The sequence below is a fragment of the Phascolarctos cinereus genome, unplaced genomic scaffold (genome assembly GCF_003287225.1).
Source record: "Phascolarctos cinereus isolate Bilbo 61053 unplaced genomic scaffold, phaCin_HiC Scaffold_726;HRSCAF=1367, whole genome shotgun sequence".
NCBI lineage: Eukaryota > Metazoa > Chordata > Mammalia > Diprotodontia > Phascolarctidae > Phascolarctos > Phascolarctos cinereus.
Genome location: NW_027556098.1, coordinates 5,912,933 through 5,935,375, shown reverse-complemented (window position 1 = coordinate 5,935,375; position 22,443 = coordinate 5,912,933). Strand labels below are relative to the sequence as shown.

The 22,443-nt window shown below is 35.0% G+C and overlaps 1 protein-coding gene across 1 annotated transcript in view; it reads left to right on the top strand.

Annotated features, from left to right (window-relative positions):
- Nucleotides 1-22,443, top strand: part of GLRA2 (glycine receptor alpha 2) — a 295,767-nt gene that overhangs the window by 1,812 nt on the left and 271,512 nt on the right. Inside the window, exon 2 of the mRNA XM_021007513.1 lies at nt 971-1,104. Coding sequence (XP_020863172.1) covers nt 971-1,104 — 134 coding nt within the window. The remainder of the gene's footprint in view (nt 1-970; nt 1,105-22,443) is intronic.

Below are 22,443 nucleotides of genomic sequence, written 5' to 3'. Positions count from 1 at the left end.
GAGTTAATGAAAAATACTATTAGAAGTACACAGAAAATACAATTCATGCTTTAGGAAAGAATTGCTGGAGTCCAGTAATTCAATATAGTTTGTAATAGGATTCATCTCTCTTAAAACCAAATCTGTTCATTTCATGAGCCCTTAATTACTTTTAATGAGGGAATGATAGTTTGAGAATTTTTCAGTTAAACTTGTTCTTTATTATTATTTCAAAGACACAATGAATGAACCAACTTTTTAAAAAACTTCAGTTGAGAACCCCTAATTTAAGTCTCTAGATATGAAGAAGCTGATAAAAAATAATAGGATTGCATGATGTGCTAGTTGCTGAAATAGTTTTCAATGGAATTTAAATTCCATTAAGATTGTACCTTTTAGATAGTGATTGCTTTGAAAATAACTAATGATATTTAGCTAGAAAGGAAATTAATAATTGAGAAATAAGTAGGTGAATGATTTATTTCAGTGTTTGCTGGTTATGTACAACAATTTTCACTAACATGAAATGAGTTTTTTCCATTTAGGACTGAAATGCTTGAACACTAATAAGCTTAAATTTACTGGAAAATGGTGTTAAACAGAAAAGTATGATGCAGAAGTCAACATTGTCATTAGGGTTTAATGAAACACTCTGCCTGCCAATACCTACCATATGAACAGCATGAACCATAGTGTGAACTATATAAACATGTCATCTCCACTTCTTGATAGCTGAAGTTTGAGATCTTTGGAAACATTTGATGTTTTGTATTTTTCATTGCTTGAAGTTAGATTTAGAGTATATTTAAGTTCAAATGTTGCTGGAAAAAGTTTGAACTTTTCTATTTGAGTATTTGTAATACATCAGGTATCTTTACCTAAAACTGGAGAAATCCTGCCTCCCCTTCCCTCCCCCAAATAATATGTGTTCAATGTGCTTTTCTAACATCAAGAATAGATTCACAACTAATTGAGCTAATTATCTATTTAGGACGGCTTTCTGCAAAGACCATGATTCCAGGTCTGGAAAACCCCCCTCACAGTCCATGTCTCCTTCGGATTTCTTGGACAAATTAATGGGAAGGACATCAGGATATGATGCAAGAATCAGACCCAATTTTAAAGGTAAGGTCTTTTTAATTTTATGATGAATGTTTTGGAAGTCTTCTTAAAAAGTAGATAATTTTCAGGGCCTCTAACTAGGAAAATTTTCCTCAGTAGGGTTGGCACCACATGGTAGCCTTTCTTAGTGGTGGTGTTTCAAACTCTTAATGAACCAGTCATGACTAGCTCAGAATTGACTCTCCTTCCTGGATACTTCTGAAAACTCTTATTTGTATTTGATGACAATTTTTTAGAAATATGTCAGGAATCATTTCTGTATTTCTTAGATTTAAAAAAATAAGAATGTGGTAATGGTGGAAAGATGAGTATCTAAATCATAAATACACACTAGAATCCTCACAAGTGTTTTGAATTGGTAGGTATTAAATGGCTATATTGATCAATATATTTTTAAAAATCTAAATTCCATGTAACTATAGAACCCCAAACAGAGCACCTCCCCCCATACTTTTGTGTCTCTAAAATTTGTAGGTTTAACAATGACTAGATTCAGTTATTTTGTTGTTCCACAGATTCCTTGGCCTTCCTTGGAAATCCTGTAGCTAAGATAGTCATAGAGCTGAAAAGTTCACATATTGGTTTAATTTTGTCTTTGTAAATAAATTAAATGACAATTTTCTGTTAGGTATAAATTCCAAAGAGTTATCCACTATTAAAACTGGAAAGGTATGGTTTTAAGTTAGAGACATATAGACATTATGGAAATTTTGGCTTGGTTTTTATTTCCTTGGTCCAGACATTTTTTTTCTGACATGCATCTAACAATGTTACTTTTTAGTGGTTCCTCATTAATTAGAATTTTAATTTTTTTTTGCATATGAAACTCTAAATTTAAAATGACATATTCCAAAGGTTTGCTTTTTTATTTTGAAAGATTTTAACATAAAGCGCAGGCAGAAAATGTCCAACATAATTTTTTTTAAAAAAAGAAAATCAGAATACTCTAGATATTCTATATCCATTCTTTCAGAGTACTTCCCTTTCACTCATTAGCAATTCAATTGCATTTGTAGAAGTTTATGACTGGCTTTATTATTAGCAACCTGAATATGGATGCCAAATCCATTGCTTCTATGAATTCTACACTTCTGAATGTGTCCAACTACACACACATTTCATAGTGAGTAGAAAAAGAGGAAAAAAAATACAAGGTTTGACAAAGAAAACACTTATTTAATTAGCTTGAGTTGTAGAGCATTTTCCATAGGAAGCTAACATAACAGTAGATTATTTCTTTATAAACATCCCATTTCTTATTTGTGTCTTTTCTTTTTGCTAAATTTTTTAACTTACAAAAAATAATCAGTTCTCAGTGGGACTATTCATATATGTTTATTAATTATTCTATTTACTAATGACTATTTCCAGATTATGTGACCTAGCAGAAGCTACTAATACCAAAGTTTTCTTTTTCCCCAATGTTCTGAGGTGGCAAAATGAGAGAATAAGCATAAAGAGGGAGAGCCATTACCACGCCTACATGTCACTTCTACCTATAGGGTCAGGGTAGAACAAAAGGGTAGCTTCAACAAGAATGATCTTGCTTTCAGAAGTTTGTCAAATAATTAATAGACTGAAGAAGCTTTTCTTGAGCATTGTACTTAATTCAGAATGTCTTAATAACTTCATGAGGGCAAAAAAGTGAATATCAAATACTTATACATTTAGACACTGATGTCCCAGGTTGACTTTTTCTTCTCCTGACTTATCTAATTAATTGAAGCATACCTCTCTTTTGACATCTTTAATAATATTTATAATTCATTTTAAATCCATCAGGCAAAATTCTTCATCATTTTCCTCTTTGCTTTTGGATGAGGTGCATAGTTCCAATAACTGTATTTTAGGAGGGATGTTGATAAGATGGAAGGTGTGGAAAGGAAGGTAATCAGGAGAGTGAAGGCCCCTGAACTCATGGCATGTAACATTAAATAAACTAGAGATGTTTAGTTTGGAGAAGAGAAGACTTGAGTAAGGTGGAGCATGAAAACTCTTCAAGTGTTTGAAGGGCTGTTGTGTAGAAGAGACACTAAACATTATTGTTGGTCCCATGGGTCGGATTTAGGATCAATAAGTGGAAGCCAACAAGTAGCAATTTTGTGCTTGATATAAGGAAATTCTTTCTAAAAGTTAATGCTCTACAAAAATAAAAATAAAGTAAAGGAATGCACTTCCACATTGAAGCCCATCAAACAAAAGCTGAGTTAATACTTTAGATACATTTTAGAAGTAATTCTTTCTGGTATGGGTTAGACTGGATGACCGTTAAAATCCCTTCCAAATCTGTAATTCTATGATTCTATGAGAAAAGAATGACTTACACCACGAAAACGTGGTTTCTCACCTCCCAACACATCTGAATTCTGCATTTTCCCTTTTATTCAAGTACATAATTGAATGAAGGGGAGAATCATTCACTGTTTTCCAGGACTTGTCTATTAGCTCTACTGCATAATTAGTAATAGGGACTATCCCAAAACACATATTTTTCACTTTTAATAGGGAAGCCAAGAACCCAACATCAAAATTATTGTTTCAAACACCTGCCCCTATGCTGCTTATGTTTCTGTCCTGCCCTTCCTGTCTTTCATCCATGCCTCACCTAGAACAATGTGGTAGATATCCCAAACATATGATGTGTCTAAATAGTGTTCTATGCAGAAACATGAAACTTGGGGCAAAACTCCAGAGTGGCAGGACCAGATTAAAATATAATTAAGAAGTATTTAACAAGATGAATAAAAATATAATACAAAATAAATAATCTTACTATATGGTTTTTAAATCTATAGGCAGCCTTCAGGGATGTGTTTCTATATGAGTTCTACTGCATTTGCACTAGGAAAGACATTGTTGTTCAGTCATTTTCAGTCACTTCTCACTCTGTGATCCCATTTGGAATTTTTGTGGCTATTTCCTTCTCCAGATCATTTTACAGATGAGGAAACTGAGGCAAACAGTTTGAGTAATAGCTAGCAAGTGTCTAAGGCCAGAATTGAACTCAGGAAGATGAGTCTTCCTGACTCCAGGGCCAGCACTAGGTGCTATTTAAGTAAACATATTTAACCAGACTAGGAAATTTACATTAAACTAACTTGTTTTTGTTCTGATTTGTATTGTAACTTCTCCCTCAGAATACAATTCTACCAAAGTTATGGAAACTGTACTATCCTCTTAAGAGCAGAGAAACTAGTTTAGCTCATTTTATGAGATTTTCTATGTTGTTGTTGTTCGTTGTGGTGGTGGTGGTGGTGTGTGTGTGTGTGTGTGTGTGTGTGTGTGTGTGTGTGTGTGTGTGTGTGTGTGTGAGAATTTAATTTGAATCTAGCAGACAAACTGGAAAAGACAGAGAAAAAGAAGGTGAAGGAAAACCTCTTTCTTGTTTGAACTCTCTTAACTGTTATTTTTATGGAGAAACATAAAAAAAATTATGAGTAGTGACTCTGGAGAAAACTTATTAAGATTCAGGGTTGCAGAGAAGTCAAAGAGATTGTTTTCCTTTCATAGCTGCAGAGAGGCTGGGGGGGAAAGAGAGAAAAGAGAAGCAGAAATATTTTAATGAAGTCATTGTAACCTTTATCTGGAAAAGAGAATGAAGAGGGTTCTTGAGGACAGACTTTACTTATTTTCCTGGATAAACTAACTGGTGAGGGATTGTGTTCTCCAAAGTGAAGAAAACTTATCTGCAGTTTCAATGAAGATTTGTGGTAATTGGTTATTACTTCATCACAGCTATAACTTTTGCAACAATTATCTATATACCTTTATTTTTATTTCACTGTTAACAAATTGTGTTTCAGTAACTTGAATTTTTAATACAAGGACCTTATAAAATTTAGTAGAGAAATCAAAATATAGCCATTATTGGGAAAGGAGGTTTGTCTGGTTTATTAAATAAATAATATTTGATTAATTAAGGTGAGATTCTAAGCATAGTTCATATATAGGTATATATAATATATATGCAAATATTTATATATGCATATATTGAAATTTTAGTAACTAATGAGGGAATATACAAAGATACCTTCTGGATTATCCTAGAACTCAGGATGATAACATTAAATATGGGAATGAGTCAAGTAACAGATGACTTTTCTTTAAGTGAGATTGATCAGGCAACCTCAAATAATCCTGTTATCTATGGGGGCTTTTCCTCTTAGCTTGTCACACATCTTCCTCTCAAACTAAATAAATGTTTCCCCTATCCTATTCTGTGATAACTCCATACCCCTACCATGTTCCCTCAGAGTCATCTAGAAAACTGGGGTAGACATTATCCCTGCTTCCCAATGAGGATACCAAGCAGCTTCTGATCACCTGGCTTATTTCTTTTCAACATATTTTGTTGACCTGGAATGAATGAGTAGAAGAGGTAACTCATTTCTTAATCTTTGAGATTATAAACAGGAATAAACTATGAATATAAGTAATTCATAGTCAGAGTGAAGTCAAACTTCTCTGCCTGTCTGCTGTTCCTCTGCTACTTCAAGGGGTCTTCCCTCTTCCCTGGAAAATGGAACAACCAGCAGCTTCCAATTACTTTGAATCAGTGCTAAACAAGTCTTAGAATCTTATGGCTGCAATTCTCTCCTCTTCCCCCTAAGAGGGTAAATTAAGGAGTGGTGGCCAGGTAGGAGGTCTGCCTAATGATGCAATGCTTTCTACAAAGAGTTGTGAAAGAAATATCAAGTCAATTCAACAAATATTTATTGAACACTTTCTATGTGAAAGTCACTGAATTACAAAAGCAACAAGAACAGTAATCCTTGACTTCAAGGAGCATACATTCTACTTAGAGGATATAACATGTTTAAAAATAAGTAAATGTGAAGTATATACAAAGTAAAACAAAGCAATTTCTTCAGAGTGGATGTTAATACCTAGGATAATCAGGTAACTCCCTGTCAGTTTTTTGAGACTACTTCAGCTGGCTATGGTTTCCACATATGTGAAATAATGATAATAATATTTGTACAATCTAACTTATAGGGTTGTTAGCTATTTATGAAGAAGAAAGAAGAGAAGCAGCGGAAGAAAGAGGAAGGGTAGGAGTAGGAGGAAGAGTAAAAGTGGGAAGGAAAGGAGGAGACGAAGGAGGAGGAGTGGTCCCATTCTATAAAATTACTTGATCTGCTTCAGATCACTTATTGTCACCAAAGTAATCTATCCCTTCTGATAATTTATGCATATTTACTCAAAATTTCTTTTTTGTATGAGGCAATCAAGGTTAAGTGACTTGCCTGGGGTCACACAGCAGGTAACTGTCAAGTATCTGAGACTGGATTTGACCTAAGTTCCTCCTGACTCCATGGCCAGTGCTTCATTCACTGCGCCACCTAACTGCCCCTTCAAAATTTCATTAAAAGACCATTCAGAACCTTTGTAGTCTTATTCAGAGTGGCTTATAAGATAATTTCACCATTTTCAAAAATTGTTGACATTATTGCCCAAATCATAAATTCAAATGCCATCGTTCTGAATTTACTAATGGCCCTGAGTGGACACAAACAAATTTTTTTACTTTATTTTGATTTGATTTTATCATCTTTAGAATCACCTATCTATATAAAGATCAGATTAGCATCTAACTGATATGAATCCTTTGGATGTCTGAATTAGTGTCACAGTGGCCAGGGAAATTATAGTATGGTAAATCTGGATGACTTGTCATGGTGAGTTACCTTCTTAACTAAGAGTTACTACCTTTCTGAATGTTGCATTTGCTTTTCTTGTTTATATACATGTATCTATGTGTGTGTGTGTGTGTGTGTGTGTGTGTGTGTGCATGCACGCACATGTGTATGTATGTATATGCATGTGTGTATATATATATACATATATATATATATAAATATACATATATAGTAGTGGTATTGTTTCAAAGAGTAAGAAAATCAGAATCTCTACTAAATATCTCTCAATAGTACTTTTTTCTTTTGGCAAATGGTTACTCAACAATAAAACATAAAAGAAATTGCTGCCCAATGAACTCATGGTGTAAAACTGGTTATAGGTAGAAAGCCAGGAAATTATATATTTTAAGAAGCAGGGGAGCAACAGATATAGAGCTATGGAAAATCCTGAATACTGTATAGACATGAGTCTCTTCTATTCTGCTTGAGATGTCATAAGGTACCTCAAAGTCATTTTCTGAGACAGGAAGAAAATAGTAAGAGATAGGGAAGAAGTTGGTTTGGTCACTGTGTAGGAGAGGATGACATACAAGTTCACATAAAAGCATGAAGGGGGGAAAAGTGTGCCTAAAGGCCATTCTCTTTTCCATAATGAAGAGAAAACATTAAAAATAACAACAATAAAATAATGATGGCTATGATGATGTCATAGTAAAAATAATAACAGCTTTAATTTATTTAGGGCTTTAATGTTTCTAAAACACACTAAACAATGCTTTGTGCTAGGTAATTGGTTGAATAGGATCATAGATTAGAGCTAGAAGAGACCTTATAGGTTATCTAGCCCAGCCCTCACACTTTACAGATGAGGAAACTGAGGAAGCACTATTATGCCTTTTGATAAGAACAGAAGAGACTAGGAAGTATAGAAGCAGCTGAGTTGTAGAGAAAAGAACATTGCATTTCAAGCTGGATCAGGAGGATTTGAATCCCTGCCAATATGATCTTGGGAAGTCCCTTAAGCTTTCTGAGTTTCAGTTACCTCATTGTAAAATGAAAAGGTTAGACTAAATGAGTTTTGAGATGCCCTCTGGATCAAAATCTGATGCTATGGTATATGATTTAATATGAGATTTTACATTTCTAATTAGTTATAGATGAAATGGTAGATGAGTATTAGTAACAGTACTAAGGCAGCTAGGTAACACAGTGGTTAGAGTGTTGGGCCTGGAATTCGGAAGACTTGAGTTCAAATTTGGCCTCAGACACTTACTAGCTAAGTGACCCTGGGCAAGTGATTTAACCCTGTTTCTCTCAGTTTCCTCATCTATAAAATGAGCTGGAGAAAGAAATGGCAAATTGGATCATGAAGAGTCAGACACAATGGGAAAAACAACTAAACAAAATAAGAAGTGGGTAATAAAGGAGTCACAGTGACAAGCAAGGGAAATGATTTGGACTGACCTGAAGAGGAAGAGAGAAAATATAAAATCAAGGAAGCCACGTAGACATGGCTTATGTAGTACATTATATAGTATTTATGATACATTATATGGCAAAACTAATACACACAACAGAGGGATTTTCCAATTCCCTTAACACTAGTGCTTTCCTTTTGACATTATCTCCAATTTATTCTGTGTGTATCTTGTTTGTACACAGTTTTTGTGCTCCTTGCCTTTCTTTGTAATCCCTAGTGCTTAGCACAGTGCCTGACATATAGCAAGTGCTAAACAAAGACTATTTGAGGACTTGAGAATACCCCAAAGAGTTGCTCTATGATTTAGGAAAGAAGTGCAGGGAAATACCTGAAGGACATATATATTGAGTAACTTGTCCCCTGTATTGTAGTTACTAAGTGTCAGAAAAAGATTTTGAAGCCAGGTCTTCCTGACTTCCCCCATAGCTCTTCATCCCTATACTATATGGCCTATGTAAGCATGCACACATGCATGTATGCACACACACACGCTTCTCTTCATTTGGTAGAGTTGTTGAGTTGTACAAGGTCAGATACTGGAAAGTGGGAAAGCTCAATAGTAACCTGAGTCTTATAATTGCAGGTTTCATCCTGTTCTGTTATAATATGAGGATGATTCTAACCTCTTTACTTTGCAACTCTCACCTCACTAGAACAATATCATGAACATTATAAAATAGTTTCGAAATCTAATGATGATGATAATCATGATGATGATGAATAAAGGGCTGAGATGTGGTCATGTTTAAGATATTGGAAAGAAAGGAAAAAGTCAAAGGTGGTCCTTAGTCATGGAGGAAATGCCATTTCTAAGCAACTTAGTGGACATTAGCGTGGTTTCTCATTTCCACTTGCACTTTTTAGGTTTCTGTGTATTATAGTTCAATGGAAAAAAAAAAGAAACAAGCATGTGAATATTTTTTCCAAATAGAAATTACTTAACTATGCCCTTTTAAATCAGTAAAATTTTTATTCCACATATATATTTTGTTCAGAAATATTTTAGTACTCTCTCCCCGTTCAAATTTGATGCATTTACATACACATTGTATCCCACTTCCACCTCCCAGTAGAATGTAAGTTTGTAGATAAGAAGGATTGTTTCATTTTGGTCTTTGGATCCTCATTGCCTAACAGTACCATGCACATGGTAGACATTCAAAAAAATGTTTATTGAGTTAAGTAGCATTCAGTTTTCCATGGACCTAGGTAAGGGCATGTACAACACGCTCATAAAATTTACAAATAACATAAAACTAGGAGGGGTATTTTATATATTGAGTTACAAGTGTCATGATCCAAAAACATCTTGTCAGACTAGAATTTTAGTCCAAATTTAATAAGATTATATTTAATAAGAATAAACATAAAATCAGTTACTTGGGCTTCAAAATTTTTTGCAAGTTTAATATGACAAGATAATATTCTATCTAAGAGAGATCTTGGGGTTTAATTGGATTGCGAACTCAGTATGAGTCAACTGGGCTATATGACAATCAAAAAAGTTGGTGTAATCTGAGCCTGCATCAAAAGAAGCACATTCTCTTGGACCAGGGAGGTGATAGTACTTCCACATTCTATTCTGGTCACACCACTTCTGGGATATTATTCTTAGCTATGGGTACCATATTTTAGCAAAGATTATGACAAAATGGACAATGTCCAGAGGAGAGCAAACAAGAGAATAGTCTTAATATAATATCATCCAAGGGTTTGGTTGAAAGAATTATAGACTTTTAACCTGAAGAAAAGATTTAGAGGGGACATAATAGCTGTATTAAATATTTGAAGGATTTCCATGTGGTTAAAGGGTTAGTTAAACTTGTTCTGTTTGGCTTCAGAAGGATTAACTAGGAGTATTGGGTAAACGTTACAAAAGACAGGTTAGCCTTGGTATAAGAAAATTACTTTTTGATCATCAGAGCTATCCAAAATTGAAATAACCTGCCTAACTAGATAGTACCTTCATCTTCACCAGATGTGTTTGAACAAAAGACTAGACAACTGATGGCTAACAGTGTGACCTTCAGCACATAGCTTAACCTTTCTTAGACTCAGTTACCATCTGAAGCACATTTGGAAAACAAGGTGGTTAGAGTAATAATTAGATTATATCAATGTCAAATGTGCTGTAAAGAGTATTCTTGCTTAGGCATGAATTGGACTAGAAAGCTAAGATTCTTTCAACTTGATGACTCCTTAATTTTGTGTGTTTGGTTCACCATAAATCAACAAGCATTTATTAAGCATTTACTATGTAGCAGGCACAGTGTTACACACTGGGGATATAAAGACAGTTCTTGCCCTCAGGTTACTTGTATTTTATTAGGGGAATAAACATATACATATACAGGATTATAGATCAATGTCATTTGTGAGAGGAGGGCACTAGCAGTTGAGGAAATTAGGAAAGGCAGAGCTTGAGATGAATCTTAAAAGAGACTAGAGATTTTAGAAGACAGATGAGGTGGGAGTGCATTCCAGAATGAGGGGGGAAACAGTGAAAAAGTGAGAAATTTGTTGTCATGTCTGAACAACAGGAAGATGACTGGTTTGGACCATTAGGAGCATAAAAGGCAGTGATGTTTAATAAGGCTAGAAAGATAGGCTGGGGCCAGGTGATACTGGGTTTTAAATGCCAAACAGAGTTTACATTTGATCCTAGAAGTAAGAAGGAGCCACTGGAGTTTATTAATAAGAGAATTATATTGTCAGAGTCCTTGATAAAGATATTGGCAATTTAAAATGATTAGTCCAGGGTAGGAATGGAATGCATAGCTCAGTCCCATTTAATCAGATCAGGAAAATAATGGCCAAAGTTAGTCCTCTGTAAAGATCTTTTCCTCATGTTGAGTGAGCTGTCCATTTTTTGGTTGATTTATGATCATCATCATTTTGTTTTATTCTATCAGCTATTCCTTTGTCAGATTTCTGTCTCCTGAAAATATCATTTTTAAAATTAGGCATTTAAAGAAACAAAATGAAATGTTCAAATCTGGGCAAAATGCATTAGCTCTGTTTCTCTCTTTTCAAAATAAAGCTTTTATCTATTTAAACGAAATTTTCTTTGAAAATAAAATTAGCTCCTGGCTTGAGTCTGTCTGCTGAATTTCATTGCAATGTGAATGAACAGGTTATACAGAGGCATTTCCTTCAGAAAGTGAATCTGGAATAGAAAATGCTGTCAGATAATTATTCCCTTCAGTTCCTTCTTTATGCCATGCACAACATACAAAATATTTTATCTCTACAGTCCCGTGGACATGTTGTACATTTCATCTTATGCCATTCTACCAGGTTCTATAGGCCCACGTAAACTCCCAAAAGGGGTAGCAAATGAATAAGATGTTGTCCATAGCAACTATGTGTGTGTCTGTGTGTCTGTGTGTCTGTGTGTGTAAGTATGAAGGGAGGATTGTTTGCACTAAACCCCAAGCTCCAGCTGCTGCAGAGGCCAGAGGTTGAGGAAAACATAGCACATTAAGTATGCTGAATTCAGTAGTCCCTGCTGCATGATCTAATTTTGCTTATCTTCATGTTGCTGAGCTGTGACCTGACACTTGGGATTATATTTAATTTGAGCCCTTCTCTGCCTCTGCGTCTCACTGTTTTACTGTTTCTGTTTTTCTTTATCTTTTGTCTCTTTCTATGTCTTTGTCTCTTTCTGTCTCTATCTCTGTCTCTGTGTCTCTGTCACCTTGTCTGTCTCTGTTACTCTGTCTCTGCCTCCCTGTCTGTGTGTGTGTCTCTTTGTGTCTGTCTTTGTCTCTGTCTCTGTCTCTCTCTCTTTCCTTCCCTCAATCCCTTCAACCCCCTCTCTTTTTGCTCTTGCAATGGAATTTGTCTTAAAATGGGATTTAAGTATGCTTTTTGGTCCTTTTGTCCTGGGAATGAAAAATATTTATTACCTCTCTTCTTCCTGCTTCCTCATGAGTTTATAGTCTAATTCAGAAAATAATGCAAGAAATTACTATAATATGAAGTATTGCATTAAATTTCAATTAGGATAGAATGAAATTTAGTGGGAATTTGGACAAGGAGTCATCTTTTTTGATTGTGGAGATCAGGAACAACTTCATGAAGGAAGTGACATTTCCATGAGTAAGATTTTGACAGGTAGAAATTATGTAGGTGATAGGATATGGACAGAAATGAGGGCAGAAGAAATGATGACTCTGGAAGAGAGAGTGAGGCTGATGACTTTGTGCAGCTCTGCTTCACTTAAATCCAGTTCACTAACATTACCCAGTGATGTCATTGGTCCTCTTTGAAAATGAAGGATGAAGAATAACAACTTCCAATGTGAGGATTCCAGGGCTGGAGTAATGCTTTAGGAAGAAGAACTGGAGCATGTTAGAAGAAGTCTGGAGTGTAATCTAGAGAAGAGTGAGAGAAAAATTACTCCTTACCTTGTTTTATAATTATCCATGTACATCTTCTCCCTCTTCCCTTCTGTCCCGCAGTAGAATATAAAGCCTGTTTTGGTTTCTATATTCTTGAGGACTAACTATGCCTTGCATGTTGCAGGTCCCTAATACATGAGTACTGAATTTGAATTTATTGAATTCATCATATCTCAGAAGAAGTTCTATCTTTTCCTTCTCTCCCTCCATTGATTATACCACTCCTTTTGGAAAATTCTCTTTGAAGTGACAGTATACATGTATATATGAACACACATATATGAATGTATGCACACATGCATACATATATGTAGATATGTATGGGTGAAAACCTGAAGATCAAAACTCATAATGATAAATTTAAAAACAAATCAGGAACATACTTAGAAAGTGTATAGAAACAGTACTGTAATAAACAAAGTGCCAAGCATGAGTCAGATATGCCAATTGCCAACAGGGGATAAATATAGTATATGACTTTTTAAAGAGTGGTTATATTTTAGGTGTGAAAAAATTCAGCCATGCTGACTTGCCTACATAGCCATAGCATCATTCCAAAATAACTTACAAACCCATTAGAGCTAAATTTGGCCTGAGCTATAGTCGCAGTTTGGACCTTTCACCAAATAAGCTGAAGTATAACAAGCCTTCTAAAGGAGAGAAGTGAACAAAAAATTGGGTCCTATTCTCAAATGGAAATAAGTGATCCACAGGATGAATTACTTACCAAAACTCATTCACATTCAAGTGTTCATGACTTGTAATGATTAAAATACTAACTTTGGAGAATTTACATTTCATCTGGCAAAATTAGTATGCATTTTATTTACTTCATTGAATATTGCCCAATTACATGTAAAAAAATTAACATTCATTTTAAAAATTTTGAGTTTGAAATTCTCTCCTTCCCTCCTGCCCCTCCTTTTTTGAGAAGGCAAGTAATTTGATACTGGTTATGCACGTGAAGACATGCAAAACATATTTCAATGTGAGCCATCTTACAAAAGAAAACACACATGCAAAAAAAAAACCCCAAACCTAAGTTTTTAAAAAAAATATATGATTCAATCTGCATTCAGAGTTCATCAGTTCTCTCTCTGAAGGTAGATAACCTTTTTCATCATAAGTCCTTTGAATTGTCTTGGATCTGAGAATAGCTAAATCATTCACAGTTGATCATTTTACAATGTTGCTGTTGCTATGACAATGTTCTCCTGGTTCTGTTCATTTCACTGTGCATGAGTTCATGTAAGTCTTTCCAGGTTCTTCTGAAAGCATCCTGCTCATCTATAGCACAATAGTATTCCATCAAATTCATAACTTATTCAGCCATTCCCCAATTTATGGGCATCCCCTTGATTTCCAATTTTTTGCCAAAACAAAAAGAGCTACTATAAATATTTTTGTACTATAGATCTTCTTACCTTTTTTTTTTTTTTAAATCTCTTTGACATACAGACCTAGTAGTGGTATTTCTGGGTTAAAGGGTATGCACAGTTCTCTAGTGCTTTAGGCATGGTTCAAAATTGCTCTCCGAAATGGTTGGATAAGTTCACAACTCCTCCAATTAGTGTCCCAATTTTCCCAGGACTGGCACTTTTATTTTTTCTCTCCTACTTATTCATGCCACACCAATCAAATTACCAAAAATTATTTTATACAGCTAGAAAAAATAATAACAAAATTCATCTGGAAGAACAAAAATTGATTCAAGTGTATTGATAAAAAAAAATGTGAAAAAAGGTGGCCTAGCAGTTCCAAATTTCAAACTGTATTATAAAGCAGTAATCATCAATAAAATCTGGCACTGGCTAGGAAATGGATTGATAAATCAGTAGAATAATTAGGTGCAAATCCACAGTAGTAAATTATTATTTGTTTCAGAAAAAGAATTTGGTAGGACTCCTTTGATTATTTTTCCATATTATTGGTATTAATTGTTCTTTAAATGTTTGGTAGAATTCACTTCTAAATCCGTCTGGTCCTGAGGATTTTTTTTTTCTTAATAATCTCATGAATGACTTATTAAATTTCTTTTTTCTAAGATTATTATTATTATTCTAAGTATTCTATTTCCTCTGCTGTTATTCTGGGCAGATTATGTTTTTTTTTATAAATGTTCATCCATTTCACTTAGATTGTCTGTTTTCCTGGCATATAATGGAGAAAAATAGCTTCTAATAATTGTTTTAATTTAATCTTCATTGATATAGCATTCACCCTTTTCATTTTTGATGCCAGTAATTTTGTTTTCTTTTTTCTTTTTTAAAATCAAATTAACCAATGGTTTATTTATTTTATCATTTCCCCGCATAAAACCAGCTCCTAATTTTATTTATTAGTTCAATGTTTGTTTGTTTGTTTTTACTTTCAGTTTTATTAATCTCTCCTTTGATTTTCAGTATTTGCATTTTGGTGTTTAATTGAAGATTTTTAACTTGCTTTTTTTTAGTTACATGCCTAATCCATTGATCTGCTCTTTCTCTCTTTTGTTGATGTACACATTTAGAGATATAAATTTTCCCCTAAGTACTGATTTGGCTGTATCCCACAAATTTTAAACTGTTTTCATATTGTTGTCATTCTCTTTCATGAAATTATTGATTGCTTTTGTGATTTGTTCTTCAGCATTTTTTTAGTTATGTTCTTTTATTTTTCTAAAATTATTGTTAATTTATTTCCAGATTCTTTTCCTCCCTCCCACTGCTCCCAGATCCATTGAGAAGGCAAACAATATCACATCAATTGTACATTAAAATCATGTAAAACATATTTCCATATTAACCACGTCACAAAAAAAGCAAAAAAAAAGTGAGGTAATTATATTTCAATTTGCACTCAAATTTCATCAGTTCTCTCTCTGGAGATGAATAACATTTTTTCATCATCAGTCCTTTGGGATTGTCTTGGATCATTGTAGAGCCCAGACTAGCCAAGTCTTTCATAGTTGACCATCACTACAATATTGCTGTTGTTGTATACAATGATCTCCTGCTTCTTCTCGCTTCACTATGTATTAGTTCATACCTTCCCATGTTTTTCTGAACCCCTTCTTAATTTCTTATAGCGCTCCATCACTAATTAGCCAATCCCTAGTTGAACATCTCTTCAAATTCAATTCTTTGCCATCACAAAAAGAACTGCTATAAATACTTTTGTACATATAGGTCCCCGTCATTCTTTTAGTCTCTTTGGGGTACAGACCTAATGGTGGGCCAAAGGGTATGCCCAATTTGATGGTTCTTTGGGTGTAGTTTCTGATTGTTTTCCAGAATGCTTGGACCAGTTCACTACTTCACCAACAGTTAATTAACATACCTATTTTCCCTCATCCCCTCTAGCATTTGTCATTTCTGATAGGTGTGAGGTGGTACCTCAGAGTTGTTTCAATCTGCCTTTCTCTAATCAATAGTGATTTAAAGCATTTTTTTCATATGATTAGTAATAGCTTTGATTTCCTTTTTCTGAAGACTACTTGTTTATATTCTTTGACCATTTATCAATTGAGGAATAGCTCTTATTTTTATGAATTGCCTCAGTTCCCTATATATTTGAGAAATAAGGCCTTTTACTTGGAAGGTATTCAGTAAATGCGATTTGCCACATAATTAGAGGTTTCTCTTAAGGAAGCTATGCACAATTTTGTTGTTATTCTGCTTAGAGTGTGGGGCTGCAGTATTTTTTTTTTTTATAGTTTGGAGTCAGTTTGTGGAGTAAGTGGTCAATTATGTTAATATGATTTCAGGGATAATGAAATGTTCTCCCTACCCTGGGAGTGGGGGACTAATCATTGATGGAATTAAAATTCCGGAATTATGTCTTCATTTTTAAAGCTTTAATGCCCCAATAAAATCCAAATTCCCATGGTAAGGGTACCACATTAGGTATTCATGTCTTAGTAATGATGAATTCATAGAATCCTTTCCATACAGTAGATTTTGATGGAAAAGAACACGGAAAGAGCATAAGTTGGTAGGTCCTAGGTGTCTGTGCTTAGATAGAGAAAAACTTAAAGGTGGGGAGGGAAAGGAGAGAAAGGAAGGGTGAAAACACTAAAGAGAGCTTCTCCTTCTTCCCCATTTTTCTGTACCTGCTTAGAATTATATCTCTATTATAGAAATCACCAATGTTGTTTCTTATTAGAAATGTAGTATTTTGAATAAGATGGAAAATAAACTTCATTCAAAAAAGTTATAATGGCCACGAGAACTCAAAAAACTTTAAAGTTGTTATGTTAATGTTAAATTCTATTCATATCAAATTTTTTTTTTAAGAAAAGAGCTCCTACTAAGATGAACACTTTCAAGAATATATGGTCACATCATGTGCATTTTTTAAAAATTTCTTTTACAAACAAGAAAATACCAGTCAGTAAAGTCATAATTTTTTTTGATGGCAAAACTTTGAGATGGACTAATTATGGTTTGTTAAGAGAGGGGGGAAAAGAGCAAGCCACCTCCTGAAGTTCTGGAATACAAAGCCTCAAATTTACAACAGCTCTACCATTAGAGTTTATAAAATCCTGAAGCCATCATGATCAAGCCTCATATTGGACTTTTTCTCTTTCCAATGTGTGACTTCTGCATCTCCCGTCAATTAAAAAATCTTTATAACAAAAAAGTGTTCTGAACAATGATAAGATTGTGCATACTAATGTCATCCCCTAATCTCATTGTAGAACATCCCACATATATGAGCTTGTATTACATACCATTTATTGCCTTATCCTATAAGGATGCCTACCAATCAATCAATCAGTATATCTTGAGCACAGTGGGTTCCCTGTCCTGTGCTATCTCAATTTTGAGATGAACAAATTTAGTTCTGGATGAATTGTCTGGTAAGTTAATGTACCCTAAGTTTGGTCATTACAATCACCATTACACCCTTGTGCCATAGATCAGAAGTTGCTCCTGTTTTCTCTTGATGGATTTTCTAAGACTTAAATCTTATAATGGTGACTCTTCCCACTCTAAATAAGCAGGTCTTAGAAAACCTCAGGGACAGCTAGGTGATACAGTGGATAGAGCTTGGGATCAAAAAACCCATCTTTATGAGTTCAAATCTGGCCTCAGACATTTACCAGCTATGTGACCCTGGGCAAGTCATTTAACCCTTTTTGCCTCAGTTCCTCACCTGTAAAATGAACTGGAGAAGGAAATGGCAAACCATTCCAGTATTTTTGGCAAGAAAACTGCAAATGGGGTCATGAACAGTCAGACACAACTAAAACCACTGAACAATAAAAATAAAACTTCAAATCCCTAATTCTACTGTCAGAGCAACTAAGGTGTGGTTGGAAGTTATTTTCCCCTGGTTGAGTACTATGGTAAAGTGATGTATCCTAATGAAGGTTTATTTTATTCCTGTCTGTGGAAGGAATAGGGCTTAATCATCTCTCCACCTCCCCCCTTCCCACTGCCCAGAGAATCCTTGTCTATATTCATTCAAATCCCATCTCTGTGTAGTTTCATTGTGCTCACTTTTGATACAAACCCAGTAATAGACAAAGAAGCAATATCCCCTGGTCCCTGGCAGGAGGATAATGAAATTATGAGAAGATAAAATGACTGTCGTTCTCAATGTATTTTTCCTGCCCACGTAGTGCTAGTCCTGAAGTTGCCCCACAAGAGTCTTACATTGATTTCCCATTTAATAGTTATGATTTTAAAGGAGGTATTGAACTCTGAACCACTGAAGATTAATGACCCTGGAAATGAAAGACTGTTATTTAGTCTGAAAACAAATGTGATCTATTTGCTCTGGGTATAATTCACATTAATTCTGATCTTTGTTTAAAAAAAACAACCTTGAAGATTGAATCTTGAGTTACTTTAGGGACTACTGGTCTTTGCCCCCTATTGGGACTATCCAGTGGATTTGGCTGACAGCTCTAAAATTTTATTTTGACAAAGATCGAAGGCAGTGAATTCTTCTGCTGGTCAACATGAGGGTCTCTGATAATTGGCAACAGACCAATACATTCTTTCCAGCTGGGACTTTCAGATCTAGAGTGGAATACAACAGTAGATGGCTTGAGCCTAGGTGTCTCTGGCTTTTTATATATGTATGTTTAGAGGCTACTGTAATATCTGCATCACATTTTTCTTTTGGAAGCAATCTTGATTGTTAAGTGACTTGCCCATGGTCACATAGGTAGTAAGTGTCTGAGGCTGGATTTGAACCAAGGTCCTCCTGAGTCCAGGGCCAGTGCTCTTACCACTGCATCACCTAGCTGCCCCCTGCTCCCCTTTTTTTTTTAAACAAATAGAAAGAAGCATGCTCCATAAATCTTGTAGTACTGGGACTTTATAAAAGCCTCAATGCTCCTTATGAGTAGTCTGCTTCAAAGTAGGTCAGCTGTCTCTTAAAGGAGTTTTAACAGATTTTAAGAGGAATTTTAAAACCTCATTCCTAAGAAGGCTGCTGACTGCCACTCTCATTTGTGACTATAAAACTTTTAGCCTTGTGGATAACCCTGGACAGAAAATAAATCAGAGCATGGATGTCTAAGTAGCATTCCTTCTTAAGAGGGCAAGGCATGTGTCTAAACAGAGGCATTAGCCATCTCAAGATGCCCAGTCTTCCTTGGAGAACCTGGAATGACAGCTGTGCAAGTAGCAGAAGAGATGACAGCACTAGGTCAGCACATGACTCAGATGTTTCCAGAGCAAGAATGACAACTCTTCACCTGTAAGACAATGAATGGCTTCATTAGATCTTCAAAGTGCTCATACAAGAGGACAAATGAGAGTCCTATCGATAGTCCCAATGTAATGGCTTTATGTGTGGCTTTCAACTTCATGATTTGATTGTTTTGAATATATGATGTTACAAATGCTTAGTTTCTTTGTCCATCACATTAGAAGAAATTATAGTATAGCTTTGTACTTTTCAAGGAGAAAAATACACGCTTGTTTATGTGTTACTAATGCTGTCAGGTAAGCTGGTATCTAGAGATCCAAATAATAATTAAATCAACAAGATTGATGTGACTATGTTAGAAGTAAACTAAAATAGGGAAGCAATAGAACTCTAAGCTATAATGCTAATTCTGTTTTCTGACTTGAGTTAAAACCACAGAACTATATTTTAAATTATAGGATCATCTAGAATTTTAATGTTAGAAGGGACCTCAGAGGTCACTAGATCCAACTGTTAACAAGTGGGCTTTGAGCATTTACTCTAATATATCTAGGGAAGGAAGACTCACTAATACATGAAGAAGCCTGCTGCATCTATTTTGGAGAGCATTAAAAACTCTACCTTAGGCAGACCACATCACTGACTTTAAGTACCACAGTTTTAGAAAATCCATTTATAAAATAGGGAGTATCCAAAGGAAGGCAACCAGAATTGTGAAAGGCCTTGAGTTTATGCCGTTGGAGGATCTACTGATAATGTCATTGTTTTGCCCGGAGAAGAGAAGACTTGCGGAGTGATTCAGACTGAGGAAGGAAGGAAAATACATGATAATTGGCTTCAAATGTTCCAAAGGTTTTCACATGGAAGAGGGATTATACTTGGTCTTCTTGGTATGAGAGAGAAGAACTGAGAACAATAGGAAGAAGATGCAAAGAGGTAAATTTAAAACTAATATAAGGAAACACGGTTTAAAAATTAGGGCTATGCAAAAGTGAAGTGGATTTCTTTTGGCAGTAGGCAGCTCCCTATTACTGAAAATCTCTCTTCAAGCAAAGGACAACAGAGATGATATAAGTGCATACATATATTGAGTATATGATAAAGGGGGTTCTTTTTCTGGTATAGGTTGGACAAGATGGTCTCTGAGGTCACTTTCAATTTTAAGATTCTGTGATTTTATGGTCATTATGAAGTTCTTCCTTATATTAAGCTAGAATTTCCTTCTCTGTTTTAGTAGCTTCCACTTCCTGATCTTAAACTTGTCCCATCTACCTGCCACAAATCCCTCCCTAATACAAACCATCCTCCATTAAAAAACAAACAAACAAACAAAAACTGCCAAGGTGATTTTCCTCAAGCATAGGACTGACATGACATTCCACTATTTGATAAACTCTACTGGCTCCCAACTGTCCCCAAGACCAAATATAAAATCCTCTATTTGGCTTTTAAAGACCTTCACAACCTGGACTCTCTCTTTTTTAAGAAATTCTTTTACACTTTAGTACCTCCACATTCTCTGTGATTCAGTGGCATTGCCTTTTTTCTATTCCTCATAAACTACACTCTCTTCCACATCATACCTTTGCATTGGCTGTATTCCATGCCTAAAATATGATCCTTCTTCATTCCTGTCTCTTAGAATCCCTAGTCTCCTTCAAGGCTCAGCTCAAACACCATCTTTTTCATGAAGCCTTTTCTCCCTTCTAATAGTGCCTTTCTCACAAAATTATCTTCTCTCTCTCCCTCTCTGTGTCTCTCTCTTTCTGTCTGTCTGTCTGTCTCCCTCTGTCTGTATATTTATATATAGATATCTATATATACATCTATAGATATATAGATATATGTATGTGTATACATATATATATATGTATACACATACATATATGGTCCCTATCCTACCTTCACCAGACTGGGTTAGATTACAAGCTCCTCAAGGGCAAGATCTGCTTTACTTTTTTGTCTATATATACTCACCATCTGCCACATTGTAGGCATTTAATAAAGTCTTGTTGCATTGAATCTCTAACCCTAGGCAATTCACTTAACCTCACCAATCCTCAGTTCCTTCATCTGTAAAATAGTGATAATACTATATTACCTATTTCACAGAGTTGCTATTAGGAACATTCTTTGTAAGCCAAAAAGGGTTATAAAATGTTTTAAAACATATTATTATGACAGAGTTTTGGATTTCTAACTAGCCAGGTCATTCTGCTCTGAAAATGCTCTCCTAAAATGTTTCACCCAGCATTCAACATATATTATTACGGATACGCTTTAACCAGGATGGAGTACAGTGTGGAACGACTTCAACAAAATCTAATGGTTCCAAAGCTGATTGATGTAAGTGAGTACTATTACCGTATTATTGTCTCAGCTTCTCAACCTAAAGCGTGGCTAAGAATCAGTAGACCTGAGTCTGAATTCCAGCTCGTCACTCACTAGCTTATATGACCTTAGGAAAGTCACTCTACCTCTTAATTCCTTCCTCATCTATAAATAAAGAAGATTGGACTAGATGGTGTTTAAGTTATCTCCCAGCTTCCATTCGATGATTCTAAGTAAATTTGAGTGATACTCTTACATGTAGTTAAGGCTACAGGTCTTCTCCACTTCAGGCATAGTGGGTTTGAGCAGCACAATGTAAGAGAAAATAGGAAAAGTTGTATAGAAGAAATGACTCTGGTTCTGACAGAGTCTGGCTGAAGAGTCATGTAGCAATATTCAATCAATTTGTTTTTCAATTGAGCAATTCAATCAATTTATTTTTCAACTGAGGATCTACCCTGTGTGTAAGAAGTTTATAAAGGACTTTCTTTAAGTATCCCTGTGGTCATGGTATAAGTACATATTGTCATTCCCATTTTTTAGAAAAGGAACATGAGGTTTGGATAATAAAGTGACTTGCCCAAAATCTAAGTTAGTAAATAGCAGAACTGGGGTATCAGTTGGGAGGATATTACAATAATATAGAGAACTATGATGGCAGCCATATGGAGAAAAAGAGTTGCAAAAGATGCTATGAGAGTAGAATCAATAAGATTGAACAACTGATTGGATACAAAGCATGAAGAAAAACTGGGAAAAGGACAAATCAACAAGTAGGGAACTGATATTTAAGTAAGCTGGTCCTCAGATGAGAAACTTAATCTGTTACTGAGACCATACGTAA